The sequence below is a fragment of the Agrilus planipennis genome, unplaced genomic scaffold (genome assembly GCF_000699045.2).
Source record: "Agrilus planipennis isolate EAB-ADULT unplaced genomic scaffold, Apla_2.0 scaffold39, whole genome shotgun sequence".
In the NCBI taxonomy this organism is placed as follows: Eukaryota; Metazoa; Arthropoda; class Insecta; order Coleoptera; family Buprestidae; genus Agrilus; species Agrilus planipennis.
In genome coordinates, this window is record NW_020439074.1 from 1,515,138 (window position 1) to 1,536,212 (window position 21,075).

The 21,075-nt window shown below is 33.7% G+C and overlaps 1 protein-coding gene across 1 annotated transcript in view; it reads right to left on the minus strand.

The window, feature by feature from the left end:
• Positions 1 to 8,502: 8,502 nt before the first annotated feature.
• LOC108745059 (tribbles homolog 2-like) overlaps positions 8,503 to 21,075 on the minus strand; it is a gene marked incomplete at its 5' end in the record, with an annotated part of 58,233 nt that continues 45,660 nt past the window's right edge. The window contains 2 exons of the mRNA XM_025977191.1: positions 8,503 to 9,369; positions 13,763 to 13,954. Coding sequence (XP_025832976.1) covers positions 9,114 to 9,369; positions 13,763 to 13,954 — 448 coding nt within the window. The remainder of the gene's footprint in view (positions 9,370 to 13,762; positions 13,955 to 21,075) is intronic.

Genomic DNA, 21,075 nt, shown 5'->3' on the forward strand with positions numbered 1-21,075 from the left:
GACAAAAACGCAATTAAAATAATAAATATGCCTACACTAAAAAATCCGATATGTACCTGTCACAATATCACACAATATGGTATGTTAATGTTGGATATAAAATTTTGTTAAGGTCGCCACCGCACTGTAGTTAATAGGGGTAATAAAAATAGTTTTAATAGCCAATTTCGATAGCGAAAATTAGCTTAAAAAGGAGATGATTATCCACAAGAGGTACGTGACGGTCGAAATATACCTGGAGCTGAAAAATTCTTGGTTGTAGATATATTTAAATAGCGAGTATGTATTTTGTGTCTTAACCCAAAAATTTGTCGTTTCTGTCGACTTTTTTTCTGGTAGATAACTATTAAGTACTTTTCATATTCTTAAACTTATCAAAAACGTTTTTACTGAAATAAACGAATTTAAAAGAAAGCCCAATCTTTATACTATGTACATATAACATACCCCCTCTGTATCTTTGATGAATAGATGCGTAGATTACCTGAAAACATCTCAAGGAACTTTTATACTGACTAACTAATGATCAAAAGCACTGAGGAAACCTGTGGGTTGATTTGAATGAAATTTTGAGAGTATATTATTACTATTACATGGGGAAACATTGAGAACGGATTTTGCGAAATGAATTCTAAAGGGTTGATATCACGCAAAAATGACTGTTCTTGAGGTATGTCATCATCATACACTCGTCAGTCCTAAGATTGGTTGGACACGAACCTCCACTCTTTCCTGAGCTAATCTTCGCATTTCCCTAAAACTAGAATATCCCACAATCCTTAACTATTTGCGAACAGTAATCTAATCTAGGTCTACCTCTACCCTTTTTAACTCCTGGTTCTACCTCTAATATGTTTCTGACTACCTCTTCATGCCTGAGAAGGTGTCCTACCAACCTATCTCGCCTATTTCTTATTGACTCCCATAAAGTCCTCTATTCTCCTGTTGTTTCTAATATCTCTTCATTTCTAACGTTCTCTATCCACGATATCCTCATCATTCGCCTGTAACACAACATTTCGAACTTTTCTAACCTTTCTTCTACCGTCTATGTTTTGCACCCGTTTGATTAAATTTTTTGAGCTAACCGCTTGCCATTGTTTAAAGATTTCCTAGGAAATTCAAAATGGTCGAGAAATCAAAAACAATTAGTAAAAAAATAGCAGACAAGAATAGGGTTTAATCCAAATTTAGAAAATAAGCCACTTTTATACTGATCTTTCATGTCTAGTCATACGACTGGTTAAAATTAACGAACACATTAGCATTTAAAAATGTAGTTAATGGTTGCTGCGCAAACAAGAATTGACGTAGATGAACCTCAATTATGCAAATTTCATTAAAATGTTCTCAGATATAGTAATGCCATAGTAAACAGAAACGTTCATGTGTCATAACATTAACATGTAATTTAAGTAAGCTTTAATAAAAAAAGTTATCCAATTCTGTGCAATCATTTTTTATATTTTATAAATACTAAACAATTAGCATTCAAGAAAACATTATAAAAAGCATCAACGCTATTGTTGGATTGTTAGCATATCAGATTATGTTAAAGCTAGAGTTCTTTTCGGTGGCTTCGATCGCTCGGGAGACCGTTTAATTCCTTCGGAAATGACTATTGTTTCTCCATTTAACCCCCCCATTCACCCCTAAAGAGTTTCTATTTAAAGCAGTAAGACTAAGTTTCAAATAAATCTGACCACAAACAAAAATGTTCATCTCTTTAGATGTGCAAAATTTCAGAAATAGTGATTTTGGAAAATCTTGATAGAAATACGAGTTGACAAATGATCTGGTAGTAAAAATAATAGAAAAACAAACCGTAACGAATGTTTCATATGCACGGTGATACACGTTATAGGACAATTTTTTAATACCTTTGCCACTCCTTCGTCCAACTCTATCGTTAACTTCTATAGTTTACGTATACATTCATATAATAATGTGAAGTAAGAATTTCGCAATGTATTAACGATTTACACTACTTGTACAACATTAGCAAGATTAAATTACTTTCTTGCAAAATAAACTACTGAACTATGCTGCTGTGGAAATAAAAGAAAACTGGCGAGTTAAATAAAAGTTGTAATGTTGATTTTAAAATGACTCGCGTGCTTTCGAGATTACGTATACTCACTACACCTTGCTTAACGTTACTTATTACATGTATTTATAAATACGTATAACAGCGACAGGTTCTTATTAAATGGTCTAATCGTAAATTGGTAATACAGAAAAGGCAATTGGCAAACTGTCCCTTCGTCTTATAACTTATTTACACGGTCAATTACCTACATTACATCATCATCATCATCATCAAGTCGTCAGTCCTAAGACTGGTTGGACACGTACCCCCACTCTTTCCTATCCTGAGCTAAACTTCGCACTTCCCTAAAACTAGAACAACCTACATCCTTAACTAATTCGAATAGTAATCTAGGTCTACCTCTATCCCTAATATGTCTCTGACTAGACCTTAATGCTTGAGAAGGTGTCCTATCAACCTATCTCGCCTATTTTTCATTGACTTCCATAGAGTCCTCTGTTCTCCTATTCTTTCCAATTCCTCTTCATTTCTAACCTTTTCTACCCACGTTATCCTCATCATCCGCCTATAACACCACATTTCGAACGCTTCTAACTTTTCTTTTCCGCCGCGCCCACTGTCCATGTTTCGCACCCGTACAACGCCGTGCTCCAAACATACACCTTTGACAACCTTTGTAGATATATTTATAAATAAACGTTAAAAACAACGGTCATCTAATAATTATAAATTAGTATGCCCTTGTTATGACGAAATGTATCTTTTTTTGCCTTTGTGTGCATCAGTGGACTTCGCCCACAAACTTTCTGGATTCAAGCAATTCGAAGTGTATAACCATCAAGGAAAAGTGAATTGTAGGAAATCGAGGTGTCACCAGTATATTCAGAAATAGAAATTAAGACATAAACCAAAGAAAAAAGCCAGGATCGATCCAACTTTGTGTCTCGCGAACGATTAGTCGGAAAATATAATTATAGGAGTGAGAAGATATTGGAAAAAGTAAAAGAAAACTTGGAATTCAATAGGAAAAAGTCGAGATAGGATATCGAAATAACCTCTAAGAAATGAAGTTAAACATATAAGAAAAGAATCAAAAATTTACCATAACAATCCAATCGAATAGGGTTTGGTTACTACATACGTACATACACGTATGGTACATTTACTTTTGTCCTAATTGTTTGAACAATAACACCCTGTATGGTAACCGTTATTGCGTAGTTATCAGATGAATTTATTACAGTCACTTGAAACAATGCTTCGTACGTCTGTAAAATAATAAAACACGTGACTCATAATCGTAAAAAAAACCGTCCGTGTGTTAGACAGACGAAGTCCCCCAGTTACGTGGAAACGCAGTAGGCACATGTAACATTGTGCATGGATGTTATTGAATTTCCAGGAGGAAACACACTTTTGACGTCATTACACTGCGTGACTTTCTCAAGCACAATAGTCGTGTGCGTATTTGTCATAAAAATCGTTTAGAAATTGTGATAATTAATCTTCACGCCGACTCGCGTAGTAAAATTAATTTCGATCTGTTAAAGTAAGGAACTTTTACGTTCTGCTATGTTAATTATACGTATAAACATCTACTGATTTTCACCTAATAATAGTAAACGCAAACCAAACTGATAAAGAAGAATAAGTTATTGGTAGAAGTTCACCAAACTCACTAGTTCTGTGAATCCTAATTTTGGGCTTTCAGACAGATATATATTAGTTCTTAGAAGAAGTTTAAGAAAGCTTCGATAAATTAAAGATAAAATATAAAATCTACTTGATGAGTACATCATATTAACTTAATTGTTTTATCTGATAGTGAGAGTACAGAGGTGCCACCACCAAAAGCTCTATATTCGTTCAAACTACCTGATATTTATGCGTCATTAAATAAAAATCATTTTTCGTCCAGTGAAACTCAAGAAAAAATGTTTCTGATTACTTCTTTTATTTGTTTTGACCACTGTAACCATTTCAAAACACTGTGGCATCTTCAGATGCCATAGTGTGATGATGTGGTCATTGTGATAAGTTCAATCCTTTGGAAATTCGTACCCAAAATCAAAAATACAGTGTAAACTCTTTATAACGTCACTCGATTTAACGACAAACTCCTTAAAACGTCGAAATTGCTTGACTTTGGTTGGTTTACATTGTTTTCTATACAATATTACACTCTATATAGCGTCACGCTCACTCTATTTAACGACAAAATGCGGCATTATAAATCGTTGAGCAGTACTTTCTAAGTTGCCGAAATAGATAAGAACTGCAGCTTTGTACATTGTTGAAGAAGACGATCCTGTCCCTCCACCAAGCATCAAACAATCACTTGATGCAGCGAAACTATTAGAAAAATACTTTTTATATAATCAAATTGATCCAGCAGTATCTCAAGATATGAGTAAGATACGTAACAAAATACAATTAAAATATTGGAGCAGCAAATAACATCAGACGAAGATAACAGGCTATACGCAATGCATGAATAATAATGTTCGTGTGCAAAATGTATACTGTATTGGTAAATGCATATTATTATAGGATAGTAAAATAATATCTTTTATTTCTCTCCATTTAACGACCACTCTTTATAACGCCGAAAAACGTTCAGTCCCTCAAGTGTCGTTATATAGACTTTACACTGTATATAAAAAGTTAAAAAATATCAGCGACAATGCTTTCCAATCTATCCAAATTTATAGTAAGTTATTTTACGTCCTTCCTAGGCGTATCTACTTGTACCTTATAGTTAATTACATTTCCAGACAGCAGGTAACAATTAATTTAGTAAATTCATATTCCAAAAGCATACATACCTTTCAACATCATGACAAACAATGGCTATTATGGTTTTCCCATCTGCAGTAGCCCAACCTATCCCATGGTCATTCGGGTTAAGTTAATGAGCTGTTGGAAGTAATAATGACGATTGTGAGTCATCTCGATCAAAGTTTTTGGTTCCACGCACCGATTCATTATGTACTTTCGTCAATATGGTAATGTCCGACCCGCTAACGCATCCACTGATATAAACCGTTTTACGTACGCACGGCACTGTACTGCACATCTCGAAAATTATTTCCGTATTCTTTACTTAATTACGCGATATATACAATAATCTAAGTAGCACTATAACGCAAAAGGCACTAAATTACCGACATAAAGACAAATTCAAAAGTATAAATTTCGTTTTATCAATTTACACGGTAGTTTTGCAGAAAAGACTGCAGTAATTCATCACACAAACATCCGAAGGAATACTGACGATTGTTCTAGAAAGTATTCTGAATTGTGACCTTTAATGTCCTTTACACTTTTTTTCAGAAATATGCTGCATTCGGGTAAAGCCGAGAACACATCTGGCAAACATCGTCACTAATCGTTATCTACGAATCGTGGTGCGAACGTTTTTTATACCTTTTAAGTAAAAATAGTTGCGCATACGCAAAGCCGTCTCAAAATTCCTCCGATTCCTATATTTACCATGCAGAATTAACCTCACATTTATTTTTATTAATTGAGCATTAATATTCACTTCTAAACTATTCTTTAGCAATAACAATATTATATTACAAATTAGTAATGAGCAAAATTAGTCTTAATCTTGTAGTCTTGATGTTGGTCTTACGAAAATGCAAGACAAAGACTAAAAATAAGACCAATTTTATCTCAAGACGTAATAAACCACTCACTTACCTTTTTCGGTTAAATCGTCACCAATTTTTTGGGCAAATAGTCAATAAAACAAGACATTTAAATAATGATTTTTTTTTTATTATTATCATCGACAACATAACCACCAACGACAGACATCCTCGAAATGCGTTCGTGTTTCTATGTACAACATTTACAAGTTTGTATTACTAAGCCTACAAACATAAATTAGGGGGAGAAAAAAAAATGTACAAATTCAGTTCAGAGGCCAAACTCAACGTACTAAAATTAAGAGATCACATTACAGCTACCTGATACGTACCGAGAGTGCATCACGTTTCTTTTACAATTACTTCCTCAATAATTACCACATACGACAATAGCGGTGTTACTACACCGCTAAGTATCACAAAAACGATTAAAAATCAATAATAAATACGAAAAACTGTACCTGTAGCCGAAAAGACAACAATTATTGTACAATCACCAGAATTAAGACGTTTTATTATTTTCTAATAAATAATAGAGTAGTAGATGAATGGCAAAGACACGATAAAACAGCTACATAATTAGTTCATTATATTGCATCGTATAAGGGAAACAATGCACGCTGAAACGTTTGAAAATTAAAAAAAAATTAAAATATTTGTACCTAAATAGAAATTTAATTCAAAGGGTTGCTTTGATAACCTGCGGAATAACAGCATACGGGAAGGGTGAAGGAAAGAGGGAAGATTAAGAAAAGCTTCACTCGAAAACGGAAAAGAGCGAAAACCACAAAAAAATATTAATATAATATCATAAAATACGTAAGGGACTGTCTATAAATTAGGTAACGAGAGTTACATCACTTTTTTTACCTGACCTGGCTGAACTGCCCCCCCACCCCTCTTTTATTAACGTTACATAATTTACGGAAAATCCCTAAGAAGTATCTTAGAGGGAGGAAGAGTGGTAAAAAAAGGCTCCCGCCTGTTATAACCCGACCTACATACAAAATAAATTAATTTNGTCGGATCTTAGCCGGACTGGTGTGTTTCAGGCGTAAATTTAAATTATGTACTATTAATGCTTCCGAAACTCTTTATAGATATCTATGTTCTGTACAGTATATAAAACCAGAAGCTGGTCGATTGACGGTGCTCAGTCTTATGCATAGTGTCATTTTTTCGCTTCCTATTAATGATACGCGCTTGACATTTAGCCCCTGCGACAATGATTAATCGACAGCCCAAATAAACAACAATTTCTTATCGTAATTGCTGTTCACCTTCTATTAGGTCGTTTATAATTGTAGTGAATACGCCTACTTGATAACGTGATATTTTTTGTATTATCAGTTTGTGCATGTGCCAATAATAATAAATTTTTAACATTCGAGCCAACCCATAAACAGGTAAAATGAGTTCTTAATCTTTTGGTTTGGCAGTGACAAACCCTGTGGCACAATGAGATTGACGATTAATACGAATTTTGTTTGTTCCAAAGTGTGAACACCATCAATCGTTAAATGTGAGATAAGTAATTGAGTCTGAAAATGAAACGCAACCGGTTATAAAAAGTACAAAATTATTTTAACGAGTCTTTTAATCCGTTTTATCCTCCATAATTTATCAATTCGAAAACACATTCAGCTGCTTGGAGGAACAAAAACCCGGTACCTATTATTATGCTGCGGCATTAATTTTTTTCGTACCTATTGACCGGTCACAAATGGTAACATAGTCTTTTTGTTACAATTATTCATATTATAAACTGCAAAGGAATTCAATTCGGCATTAATTGAAATGGCTAATTGAACTTCCATTTTTTAATTTCAAGGGGCGTTAATTTTATTGTTTTGTCGTAAATATTATGAAAAAAGGCAATCCCTTCAATGATCTCCACGAAACCCCGGGGTTCCGCGGGAACGCAGTATAAGAAAGGCTGATATAGGGTATTACCCTCGGATAATTACAAAAAAGGGTTGCCACTCGTACTTTATTATAAAGTATTGTACTCTACTTCGACTGTGCGTACGTTATATTTTACAAGACACATAAAGTACGCAAAAATACATTATTTAAGGCCTTAAGTAAACAACGTAATTACTGAAACCATAAATATGGAAACCATTTAAATCAAATTAGGGAAAAAATTTGTAACAGCAGCATCAAGCCATATTTACGAAACAACCTGATTTCCTAAATCGCTTCACTTTTGCTGTCCGTTCCGGCCACTTCAGCATTTACAGAAAGAGTATTCTCTGTTATGAACGCAAAGTGGTGGGACTTTAAGAATAAATAAGTTTCATTAAAACCAATCAAAAATGAACTTTTAGTTTACTTAAATCTTTGTTTGTCATGTCCAGAGGCTATTAATATATTTAAGAGCGACAGCAATTTGTTACTGGCTGCTAGGTGTAACAAAAAATATGTTTTTAAAAACAAAAATAAAATACTTTATTTTTATGCTGAGTACTTTTTTTTTAACCTTTTAGTCGAGAAATACTTTATGTAAAGCCTGAAAAGGTGGCATCCCTATTTACTACCTAATATACTCAAGATACTGTAAAATTATTAACAGACTGCGAGAACGTCATCGACATATATGTAGTCTGCACGAATCAATCCACAAAATAATAGCAATATATTGAAAAACCTGCAAACTTTGATGCAATCTATTGAAAATGCTGCAAACAATGATGCAATCTATTGAAAATGCTGCAAACAATGATGCAATCTATTGAAAATGCTGCAAACTTTGATGCAATCTATTGAAAATGCTGCAAACNCCTCTTCCCCCTTTTGTACCCCCCTATCATGCCTCCGACAGGGGATCCTGATTGTTGAATTAAGGATATTAATATGTATTTTATGGAATAATTTCAAAAACTGACTTCATTCTTTTGGTTTCTAGACCTCACCTCTCCCCTAGGGGACGCTTTTCTAGGCGCCGTCCCCTCCGCTGCAACCCCTTGTATCCGCCTGCGTGCCGCAGGTTACCAAAGCCAACTCGATTCAATCATTATCGAGAATGGTAACAAATTTTGTTTGTACGAAAATAGGTAGAAATTTAACATGTAGTTAAAAGTTTGGAACATTTAACGATAAAAATACAATTCTAAGCTGTGTTATTGTTTTTTTAACACAGAAATCAGTCTTGTATCTTGTAATATTTTAACAAATAATAAAAAAAAAACATGACAATCTGCCACCAAGACGGAGGGAAGAACCGTACAAAAAAAGAGACACGTACCAAATAAGAAACTTAACAAATGGCCCAAATATGCAATAAAAATCTAGTTAAATACACAGCACGTTTTCAACTTTGCACAATTACAATAATAATAATAATAATAATAATTAGTAGTAGTAGTAGTAGTTGTTGATTAGTTAACATACATAATTAGTTTCGGCTTTTAGTCTTCGTCCTCGTCGTATAAACTAATCTCTGGCACTAGCTGATCACAGGCTCTCGACTGCCAATCCCTGTCTTCTCGCACCATCCACGGGTGAAACAAAATATCCTCCGACGAAATCCGTTCTGACGGTTCCCTTCGCAATAACGACCGAATCAAACACCGAGCTTTCGGCGACAGACACTCCGGTATTAAAAAATGACCTCGCGAAATTTTCGCAAATAACGACGCATGTTCGGAATCGTTGAAAGGATATCTGAAACAACAGAAAAATATTTTTAAGTTTTCAGACGCAAACCATTTTATTTACTACTAGGGTTGCCACCCGTACTTTATTATAAAGTACTGTACTCTATTTCGACTGCGTACGTTATATTTTACAAGACACGTAAAGTACGCAAAAATACTTTATTTAAGGCCTTAAGTAAACAACGTAATTTTGTAAGCGATTATTCGAAATTCATAGTATTTTTACATCAATAATATTGCACAGAAAAAATAGCAAGCCATATTTACGTTACAACCTGGTTTCCCAAATCTGTTCAAAGTAGTGTCACTTTTGCTGTCCGTTCCGGCCACTTCAGCATTTACAGAAAGAGTATTCTCTGTTATGAACACAAAGTGGCGGGACGAGAGGAATAAAGCTTCATTGAAACTAATTAAAAATGAACTTTTAGTTTACTTAAATCTTTGTTTGCGATGTTTAGAGGCTATTAGCGACAGCAATTTGTTACTGGCTGCTAGGTGTAACAAAAAATATGTTTTTAAAAACAAAAATAAAATACTTTATTTTTATGCTGAGTACTTTTTTTTTAACCTTTTAGTCGAGAAATACTTTATGTAAAGCCTGAAAAGGTGGCATCCCTATTTACTACCTAATATACTCAAGATACTGTAAAATTATTAACAGACTGCGAGAACGTCATCGACATATATGTAGTCTGCACGAATCAATCCACAAAATAATAGCAATATATTGAAAAACCTGCAAACTTTGATGCAATCTATTGAAAATGCTGCAAACAATGATGCAATCTATTGAAAATGCTGCAAACAATGATGCAATCTATTGAAAATGCTGCAAACTTTGATGCAATCTATTGAAAATGCTGCAAACTTTGATGCAGAAATCAAAATGTTATTCCTTAGCACCTTATAAAGTATTTAAACACTACATTCAGTGTCCTTTTTAAGAAAAAACTACTAAATACTATACAAACCTCTAAAAATAACATAAAGCTCAAAGCTCCGTTTGTGGAAACTGTGCGTACAGAAATAATGTGAAATTGATGTGCAATGTTTCATTTTCTATCTATCGTACACCTGCGTAAATATTACGACACGTGGATGGAACGACATCAATGCCTGTGCGTTTGAAATAGTTCAGAGGCAGATAACCTCATCCGATGAAATCTAACAACAAAAACAGGTCAAGTCATACCTACTACTACTTATTCGAAGCACTTGCAGAGCAGATAGGTACAATGGACCAATTATTATTGGTAGAACGAGATCGCTGCTAATGTCACGCTCGTCGAGGTCTACAACACATTAAAAACCATGAAGAAAAGCTTTCGAGCATGAAGAGCAAAAATCCAAACAAAATACGGAAAAAGACCCAAACATCAAGACGCATAATATATGTATGCACAGAAAATAAGTGAAGCACTTTCTAGTGTACGGTAATTTTGATGTTTTTAATCTCAAAGAACGACATATGGAAGTCGTAGGTACCTAAAGGAACCATCCCCTTCGTGGCCAACTGCTCGCCAGAATGGATAACCACCTGTACAACTGAAGACGACATGTGGGGAATCCGTTACGCATGATAGCCTGAGAAATGGACAAAGAAGTTTCGATCTTGGATGCCAAAAATTGAAAAATACTAACTGCCGAAATGTTAATTTATGATTTACATCATACGCACATACAAAATCATTCTTTAAAAACTTCTATTCTACAACATTCGCTGATTAATTGCAAAAAGAACCAAATCGAAACACTGATCAGTGGATATAAAAAGATCCGGCTTTTTATAAACGAATCTGTAGCCAATAAACAAAAAAACATTTGGTACTGAAAGACGACCCTTCATAAATATAACTGCCTTTGGTATGACCATGTTACGTTACGGGTGTGTTCTTCAAGTGCGATGATGTCTTTGTGAATTGGAATCATTAACCATCATTATCATGGTCTAATAAATGAAATACATACAAAATCATTCTTTAAAAACTTCGTAAATTCTACACCATTCATGGTCGAATAAGTGAAATAGGTAAGGCATTCTGCATTGGAAAAAAATGTAAAAGCAATGACAAGCTGTTGCTAAAAGACCGGTGTCACGTGGACTATTGACGATAATTGGGAAAAGATGACGGCACACTTATTAGGTATTGCACCCTGATGACTATACCTACTAGTCATTGTATTGTCCTTTTCAAGAAAACAGAAAACAACAATGGATGTAAAGAACACCTGCTGAATTTGTTACAAATGTCATTACTCCTATAATTCAAGGTAGACCATGATGATTGAAACTACCATACAGCCTTAAACAGACGTATAGTGTAGTAGAGAATGAGCTTTCTCGTTCTACTACAGTTTTCTATAGCGCCAAATTGGATAATACACTTAAATTTATTACTTAATAGCCGATTGGATTTATAGTCATTAATTATGCAAAAGCGCTACCAAAATTTCTAATTTACATTATAAAAAAACGCTACCTCTCTTGGCGAAACAGTAAATTTGATTTCGTGTAGTAAGCAAAAAAAATGAATAAACTATACGAAAAAAAAGTTATAAGTTATGATTAAAAAATATATATGAGATTATGTAAATTGCTACCAAGTAACTATTACCTAGTAATTCATTTTGTTTTCATTATTATATACGTTTACTGTTAAATTAACACTAAAAATTAACACAAAGTCATCAACGATTATATATTATCCTGATCGTCTTACGTAACCTGTATATGATCTAGTTAAAATGAACTTTTCATTACAAAACAAATTTGATTAAAGACTAAATATTCAAACTACAGTGAAGCCACTATTAACGACTCCGGTTATAGCGTTGTTTCGCATACATCAACGAAATTTTATGTGATTGGTTTTGTATGTTACTTCACGATTAGGTCTCCATATATAACGTCCTCTTTCCTAGTTTTTATAATTGTTTACCCTAGACAAAAATTTTCAGTCTCTCTCCAGTCTCTCACAGTCTTTCAGAGTCTTTCAACGTCTCTCAGTTATTGCCTAGGTGTTTTTATGGATCTCTCACAGTCTCTGTATGAGAGACTCGAACGATAAAATTGTTAATTTAGAGATTCGAGTCTCTCACAGAAAGACTGAATGAATAAAACTGAAAAATTGAGAGACTCGAGTCTCTCGTTCAGAGATTTGAATGTCTCGTTCAGAGACTGGATACGAAATAAGGATCTCTCTATGAGCGACTCGTTCAGAGACGCTAAACAGTTTTTTTGACAGTCTCTCTCAGCGACACCAGAGAGACTCGATGAGAGACGGAGACTCGAGTCTCGCTTTCAGAAACTCTGAGAGACTAAACATTTTTATCTCGGGTAAATATGAATGAAATGGCAACGCGATTAACATCAGGGGGAAGTTTTTTTCGGGTTCAATACTTTGCCATATTTTGTTAGTCATTTTGGTCAGTTTTTAGTTAACCAAAACTCACTGTATACGTGATGATATTAAGCTACCGAACTGCAGCACTCCGAGTTATGGAACAGGTGCATGCATATAAAATAATCTTCATCATTATGTCCATCTTGGACTAAATGTACGAGCACAAGGGTGCTGCTGAAGCCTGAGCAGGTGAAATCTGTTTTTAGCCCGCGGTTCAGACTGCACCTTTTACTGCATGCAACAATGTGTATACAAGTACACATGCATGCATCGTATAGCTTCTAACCCAGAAATCTCTTTCGTTTTTCCCTTTTTTTACCTGCATGTTCAGAGCAGGTGCAGAAATTCAAGGGTTAATCGACGTAGCGTCCTTTTGATATGTCAAAATTACAATCAGAGCAGGTGTTTGGGTAACTTCATCATTCTTTTTCGATAATGATCAAAACGAGTGTCTAAATAAGTCTTGAATAAGAAACTGTCAATGAATGATAACGGGACTGAATTTAGAAAGTTACTTGTGTAAATTCTAGATGAATAACGAAAGCTTTCTTTGGTGCATACAAAAATATCTGCTGCAAACAAAATCAGTAATGTAGATAAACTGAAAATCGCCTTCGTCTAACGACAGCTATTAGTTGTTGAACGAATTTTTTAACACTTCAATAGTAAAAGCGAAGAAGAGAATATAAGTCTGTAAATTTGTAAACTTACGTACATCATCAATCCATGAAAGCACAAGCAAAACCTCATGAACAATTGTTCTCTATACAAACTAAATGAAGCTTTTTGTGATCATCAATAATTAAGTGGTGATTTTCGGGCATTTATTAAGGATCTTCTAAAGATTTCTAGAAGAAGAAGTCCTGGAAAGTTCGTCCAGGCAAATAGACGAAACTTAATAAAAGTTGACGTAAATAAGGAACAATGCATTATAATTGTTCACAAAGCTTTTTTTGAATTTACGTAAAATGAAAAATGAAAATTTTGTAAACTTACCTTCCAACTAACATGGTATACAGAATAACTCCCAAGGACCACATATCGGCTGCTTTCCCGGAGTAGTGTGCTCCAGCTTTCAGGATTTCAGGACTAACGTAAGCTGGGCATCCCCTTTTGTCATGTAATAAATCACTTTCGGGTTCTTCTAATACTACTGCATCTTCTAACGATTCTAATTTTAATTCCGTTCTGAAACAAACAAAAGAAACTTTGTAAACACTAGAAAAACAACTGCTCTTTTTCATAAATTTAAAAGTAACAAGGTTTTTTACCAATAATAATACACCCTAATAAAATCTTATTGACAAAACAAAAGAATCAGGAAATTTTACATGCTGAATTGAAGCTACTTCGGTTTTGTTTTGTTTAGTTTTATTACAAGGATAATTTTTCGCAGAACTTCATTATCTTCTATAGATAATAATAATTAAGAACGGTGTTAATAAACATAAACAAACCTATTCAGTTAACTTTATTACTGTCCTACGAAATCAAATCAAACTTTTCGCAATAAAATGCGCTGTTGGGCAATATTTGACTTACCTAGATAAGTAAACCGATGTGAATAGTTTTGTAAGATATTTATCAGAACATATTATAATCACGCTCACCCAGAAAGCCACAAACGCGGATTTTATTACAAACAAAACAAAAATTTTCCGGAACAATCCTCATTGCTTTACTAACACCTGGAGATGCTTACAAACACAGGCCTAATACCTAAGAAATTTACTGTGTACAAAATTGAGCAATGGCAACAGAAAAATTAAAACAAACATTGGCATGAAGCGCTATCCATGAGCACATTCCGAACCGCAGGAATTTATTGTTTGAAGTATTTCTATTGTAAATATCCCCAGTCATTGTTGCCGGATATTTTTGTAATGAAGAAAGTTTACGTAATACTTATTAAGTTCAACAATAAGTTGTGCTGTCCAGTTTCTTTAAGGACGATATGCTTATAATCATAAAATCTTAAGGTTATAAGTAGGAAAAGACAACACAAACGACATAAGTTACCGCTTGATTTTTGTGTGACTTAAGTTATTCGATCATTTCGGCAGCATTGCTCAATTTGAAGCCATTACATTCTTACATTAATCATTAGCCGAATATAAATAAGTGATTTGATAGATTTTACAGTATATGCGATTGCGACATATCTATCCAACGATGAACTTTTTCATGATTTCGCTTCGTGGTTTCCTAAGTATTGCGAAGCGTTCGCTAAGTGATTAAGCAAACAAGCGCCGCTATCACACTAGTTTTTATTTAACTTTTACGAAAGATACGAACATTATTTTTACGTTGTTGCGTTACAATTTATGACAGCTAGTACACACGTTTGTATCGTGTACCTTATATTGAAGCAATGCGTGATCTCGCAATAAAACGAAGTGTACGATCAATCGCGCCAAAATTGTTTCTGTTAGATGTTTGTTTTATGTATTGAAAATTTAAGTATGTCTTTAATTAAAACATAAAGAAGCAAGACAATTGGGGAAAACAAAAAGGAAATACCTGTAAACATACGGATTTCATAAGGAGACTCATTGAGTACACCACTGCTATTAAACATTAGGATGAATGAAGTAATAAAAATTATCAAAACGAGGTTACAGAATGAGCTACCGAGAAGTTACAATCCTCTGTTAAGCCGATGATGCACCCTTCCTTCCGGAAAATGAGACCGACCTACAAAAAAACATGTAGCAGTAGGGATATAGCAAAGTAATTCAACACGATCATAGTCCTCAAAAAACTAAATACATGACAGCGAACCACTTCGATGTAAGCTATAAATGAACCAGAATGTTATAGATCTATTAATGCCATTCAAGTATAGTTAGGAGTCGAAATATCAAGTTTCGGGGATATCGAAAATGAAGTATCTATTGCAACATAAGTTATAAAAGCTAGCAAAATCGCAGGCTGCTTGAACGCCACCATATAGAGGAATAAACACCTAAACATAAACACAAAGACAAGAATATACAATAAAAGCACCATAAGACCCATGGCTGAGACTAGACCTGACATATCTAAAGCAAAAAAAATATTAGAAATATCTTAAGTGATAATACTTCGCAGAATCACTGGGAAAACCCTGTACGACAATAAAAATATAAGGACACTTAGTAAAGTGGAAAATATTACATAAGGGACACACAACACGAAAAGAAAATGAAATAAACACTTAAATAGAAGGGAACAAGACAAAATGATAAAAAAGGCTAGAGATAAGTCGTCCCAAGGAAGAGAAGGAGCTATAATTTGCGTCCTGAATGGACATCATCGATGAAGAACAGGTTTAAGCCTGAATAGATAAAGAATCAAAATAACAATTCCTTATGTTAATCAAAATTGACTATTACCTCCACCATAAACAGTCCTCCAACTCCAACTCAAACAAATGTTGCTTGTGTCGAAATGGAGAAATTTTTTATCCACTGTTCTTTCTTCTAAATTTAGATTAAAATAACAGCTTATTCAGGAAATACGTAGGAACGAGTTCGAATAGCATATGATGATAAAAAACTTTTGCAAAACAATTATTATAAGACATTTGTATTAACAGCTGGCATCTTTTCAATAATAAATTTTAGTTAATCAGTACACATTTTGCATAAATACATTCGCATTATACATATGCAAGGATAGCGCAGAAGTTTTTATGGTCCGCTGCTGTTGTTAGCAACATAAGGTGCTCGATTCTCGCTCTGGGACCATGCAAACGACCTTTGTATTGTATAATTTTGGTTGACGTGCAAAAAGAAGTTACCTGAATGCACCTGCGTTATGAAAATTGTTCTACATTAATATCAAATCTTACATAAAAATTAAATTGGGATTTAAATGTTCGTTTTCCCAGTCTATTAGTGGAAAAATGTTCTGGAATGCATTTTTTAGCGGCATCGCAAAAGAGAATAGCAGTTAAACAGTTCAAAGAAAAAATAAACTATCCGGATGTTTCCAGAAGGTTCCCGAAAGTAAACAAGAGTATTTAAAAGAAGAGACGATCGCTGAGATAAATAAATTGATAGCAGTGAAATAAATAGCGCAGTGAATAGTGATGTATCAACAGTAGTGTAAATAAATAGAATAATTCATAACCTAAGTTTAGTAATAATTTAATAGTGTTTTTAAGTTCTTTAATAATTAATGTAATTAAATAGTTTTTGTCGTTATCAGTCTTAGAAGTTAATTTTGTTAAATCGACGAATATTAAAAAACTTCTATTTGTTTCAGAATCGGGAATTTTTTTGTAATTTCTTTGTAAAGTCCTCTTGTTCTTTAGATTTAGATCTATCCATAAGCAGGGAAATGTCAAGTCCTTGGATTTCAATTGTATGTACCTGTTTATTTTCTCTAAAAAAAACGAAATTCGACTATTTTTGACAAACTTTTTAATGACAGGTGCATTTGGATCAGCCGAAGAAGACAGAACCCACTGCCTTGAGTGCAAGGCGTTCTTTACTACGGACAATCACACTCATGTAGGAACTAGTTGCTAAACCTGTTGTTCGATCTACATCACAGGTATCTCATTACGTTGCCAGCGCTATGAAATTCGCGTAATAAATGGGTTCTTTTTGACCAATTATATGCGCAATTTTCATCCAATGACCTCGCTATTTTGGCTTTGGTCTAGGACAGGTACAAATTTACACTACACATCATTCTTTGTTGCATTTTTTTACAAAGGAGGTTCTTGATTTCAAAAACGCACTATCAACAAATACCAATATTATAAATCGGAATGTGTTTGTTTATTTGCTTCCAATTCTACTCAATTTTGTACACACATTGTCAGGGGTACATCTGAAAGGACATAGGGTACCCTATATCTGGAAAAATGTATCAGTCCCTAGGGATAAAAACAATTAGTTTTATGTAGTCGTCGATGATCTTTGACAAGTATTTAAAACATCAAGGGGAGCGACGATACGGGTAAAACCTAGCATAAATCAAGCGAATTGGTAGGTAAGTTGTTATTGCATATTGTGCACATTTAAAACAGTTTATGTATGTACATTTTCGTCGGAAAAATAACTATAATCTTTCTTTTTTTTTGATAGAATTTCCAAGATTTCGGCACAAGTTTCAGAAACTTCATGGTCCAGATCCTTGGCATAATTGGAATTCGATAAAAATATAAAATTAAAACAATTACTTTTGTTGTACATTAGTGTGATGATTGGCATAACAAGAAGGAATATATACATTATTAAAAGCATAACAGCTAAGCATCTACTCGATATAAAAAAAAATTGCAACTTTGTAATAATCTGGACGGACATTTCGTTTCATTCACGTTCTATGGAGTAATACATCATCAACTTACCGCCAAATGACGACACCGTAAAGAAATACCTCATGTGAAATATGCATTTATGTATGTATACATGTAAAATGTTTCAGAAATAACGTTTTGCAACCGCTTTAACAAGTTATAATATATTATTGTAATCGTAATACCTATATGAAGTATTAACCAATATTCAGACAGAGGCCGCGTTTTACAACAACCATACTTATTTCATAACAATTATTACGCGATCTGCTACTCATTTCCATATTGCTTTTTCCGTACGTAAATTGTTAGGTAATAACTTGGTTTTAAAAAAAAAACAGGACACAAAAAACCTTCATCATTTTTTCCCGAAAAGCGTAATGCAGAAATTGACAAACAAGTAAAATTTTAAGTTTTGTTTGATTCCCATGGACGACCACATAGCAAAATTCGAGACGTAACTATCATGCTATTTGACCTCAAGGTGTTATAGAAGGATTGAGATGATTTAAATAAATTGATTAAAATCTTGATTAATTTAAGAAAATGAAGTTAGTTGAACACTTAAAAATGCATTTATTCTTAAAAGAAGTAAAACCTATAAATAATTAAAAAAATATTTAACTGCTTTTTACAAAACACAAATTTTAAACCTTCATTGGGCCTAAAATATATATACATATATTTATTATATTTCATTATTGTTTCTTCTTATACCGTCTCTTATAAAAACCATCGAAAATTTTTACGATTTTGTGATCTTACAAACAATAGAAATAGTTAACGCTATTTTTAAATAATAAAATTTCAACAAATTGCGAAACGACTCAATTATAATAATCATAGTGATAAATATTATATATTATTTCCCAATGCATTTAAACATAACTACTGCACTTGTACGTATAATGAACTGAAAACAAAATATGTAAAACATTTAGCACAAAAGCACTGGTAGCTAAATAAATTTTTGTTTATTGCTATTACGCGCACTAAAATTTATGTTATACAGTGTGGACTATGTACGTACGGCAATAAACAATCGATTTCTTACCAACTAAGTAGATTATCTGTCAATAACCCGCTGCACAAAGTCGATGACACCGTTTGCCTTTTACTTAATCGCATAATAGCATCGGCAGTCGATAGTTGCGAAAAAGCTTTCAGAAACAAAACGCAACAGTGAAATGGGCTTTCCTTTCTCTGCTTTCTCCGTGTTAAGCCCGACAGCGTGACGTGATGGGGGAACCTTACGCCGGCACGGGTTCACTGTACTGTGAAACGCCAGGAAGCGCATTGTGCAATTTTTCAACCGCATCTCATTCCGCATCTATTTAATTCACGAACGAATAAACGCTTTGAAGCTTCGGAAAATTCAGTATTCAGAAATCTTCAAAACGAAAACGCTTAGGTAGGTACTATCCATCAACCATAAAAAGTAAAGGCGAGAAAAATATACTTGGAACGTTTGAAATTGACATAGTCCGCGATAAAACTTTCTTCTTTCAACTTACTAACTAAACTAGAGCGGTTGTTGACAGAACGTCTACTTTTACTCACTGCAGACGTTGTAAAGGATATCGTAAACATAGAAAAGAGATGCCAGATACGAATTGCAGCGGACACTAATAAAGAAAAAGGAATAACATTACACCAATTGATGTGTAACAAAAAGAGACTTCAAAATAAGTTCTCTAACCAGGCGGTTTTAAAGCCGATCTTCATCATTTGCGTACCACCAACCCCTGCACCGCTTATTATTCGATTACCTCTTTTCGCTTTGTCTATATTACTCATGAAGCATTTCCTAACTTTAACAAGGGCGTGTTCAAAACGCAGCAAATGACTACAGTTCCAAGGGGAAACAAGAAAGAAGATACGTCCATTCTCTCTCTATTTTTGTTAGACCGATAGAAAATAACTACCCGTAGGAAAAATTTCCATTGAACTTCAATGGGAATCAATGGAAAATTTGTAAATTCCATTCAAAACCATTTGGCATAAATGGAAAAATAATTGTTTACATTTACAATAATTCCATTAATATTTACATGGGGAAAATTTCCATTGATTTTCAATGGGAACCAATGCAAAATTTATAAATTCTATTTAAAACCATTAAATGGAAAAACAATTGGGTACCTAAAAATGGAGAACATCTGGTTTGAGATGACTAAATTTATTAAAAAAATGGAAAGAAACGTGCTGATTGTCACAGCAAGTCGTAAAATTAATAAACAAGACATTATTTGGAATAATAATTGTCATGTAATTAATATTTTCCTCATATTTCGTCTTGATTAAAAAGAATTTCATTTAATTACTCCTAGCAATAATTAAAAGTAAAAAATAAAGAATTGACAATAGGATTTCCATTGGGTTCAGGAATGGAAGTTCCTATGGAACGTAAGGGAAATCCCATCGCGTTCAGCAATGGAAGTCCCATTAAGTTCAAGAATTCTAGTGGAAATTCCATTCGTCCCATTGGCAATTCTCCATTTATTACCATTAATTATTATCAGTGGTAATTAAATGGCATTTTTTAATGGAAATAGAATGGAAATTTTTCCTACGGGTAGCCTCGAAATTTCAAACCAGAGCCTAGGTTCACTTAAAACTAAGGACTCACAGTCATACGAAGACTTTATGCATTGATATTATTTAATGATAATTAATGAGATACAATTTTTAAAAGACCGTATTAATGTTTTGTGCATGTTCCCTTAACAACAAATGTAGTAGGTTCACTCATGTAACTTCTAAGGTGTACCTAGTTCACGATACTGTTATTACAGTTGTGCCGTGCCGCAGTAACTGTACCTAGTTTCTAACTCTTCATTCTTGTGCAATTCTCTCTATAACCAGAACCTGTTACAATAAATCATTTCTGTTTTGATTTGATCGGATCTTAAAGCGCTTTTGGGATTTTGCATTCAATTTGTATAACCAAGCAGAACCACAATTACGAATCCCGTTCATCACGACAGATGTCCGAAATGTACATAATTAACATTAA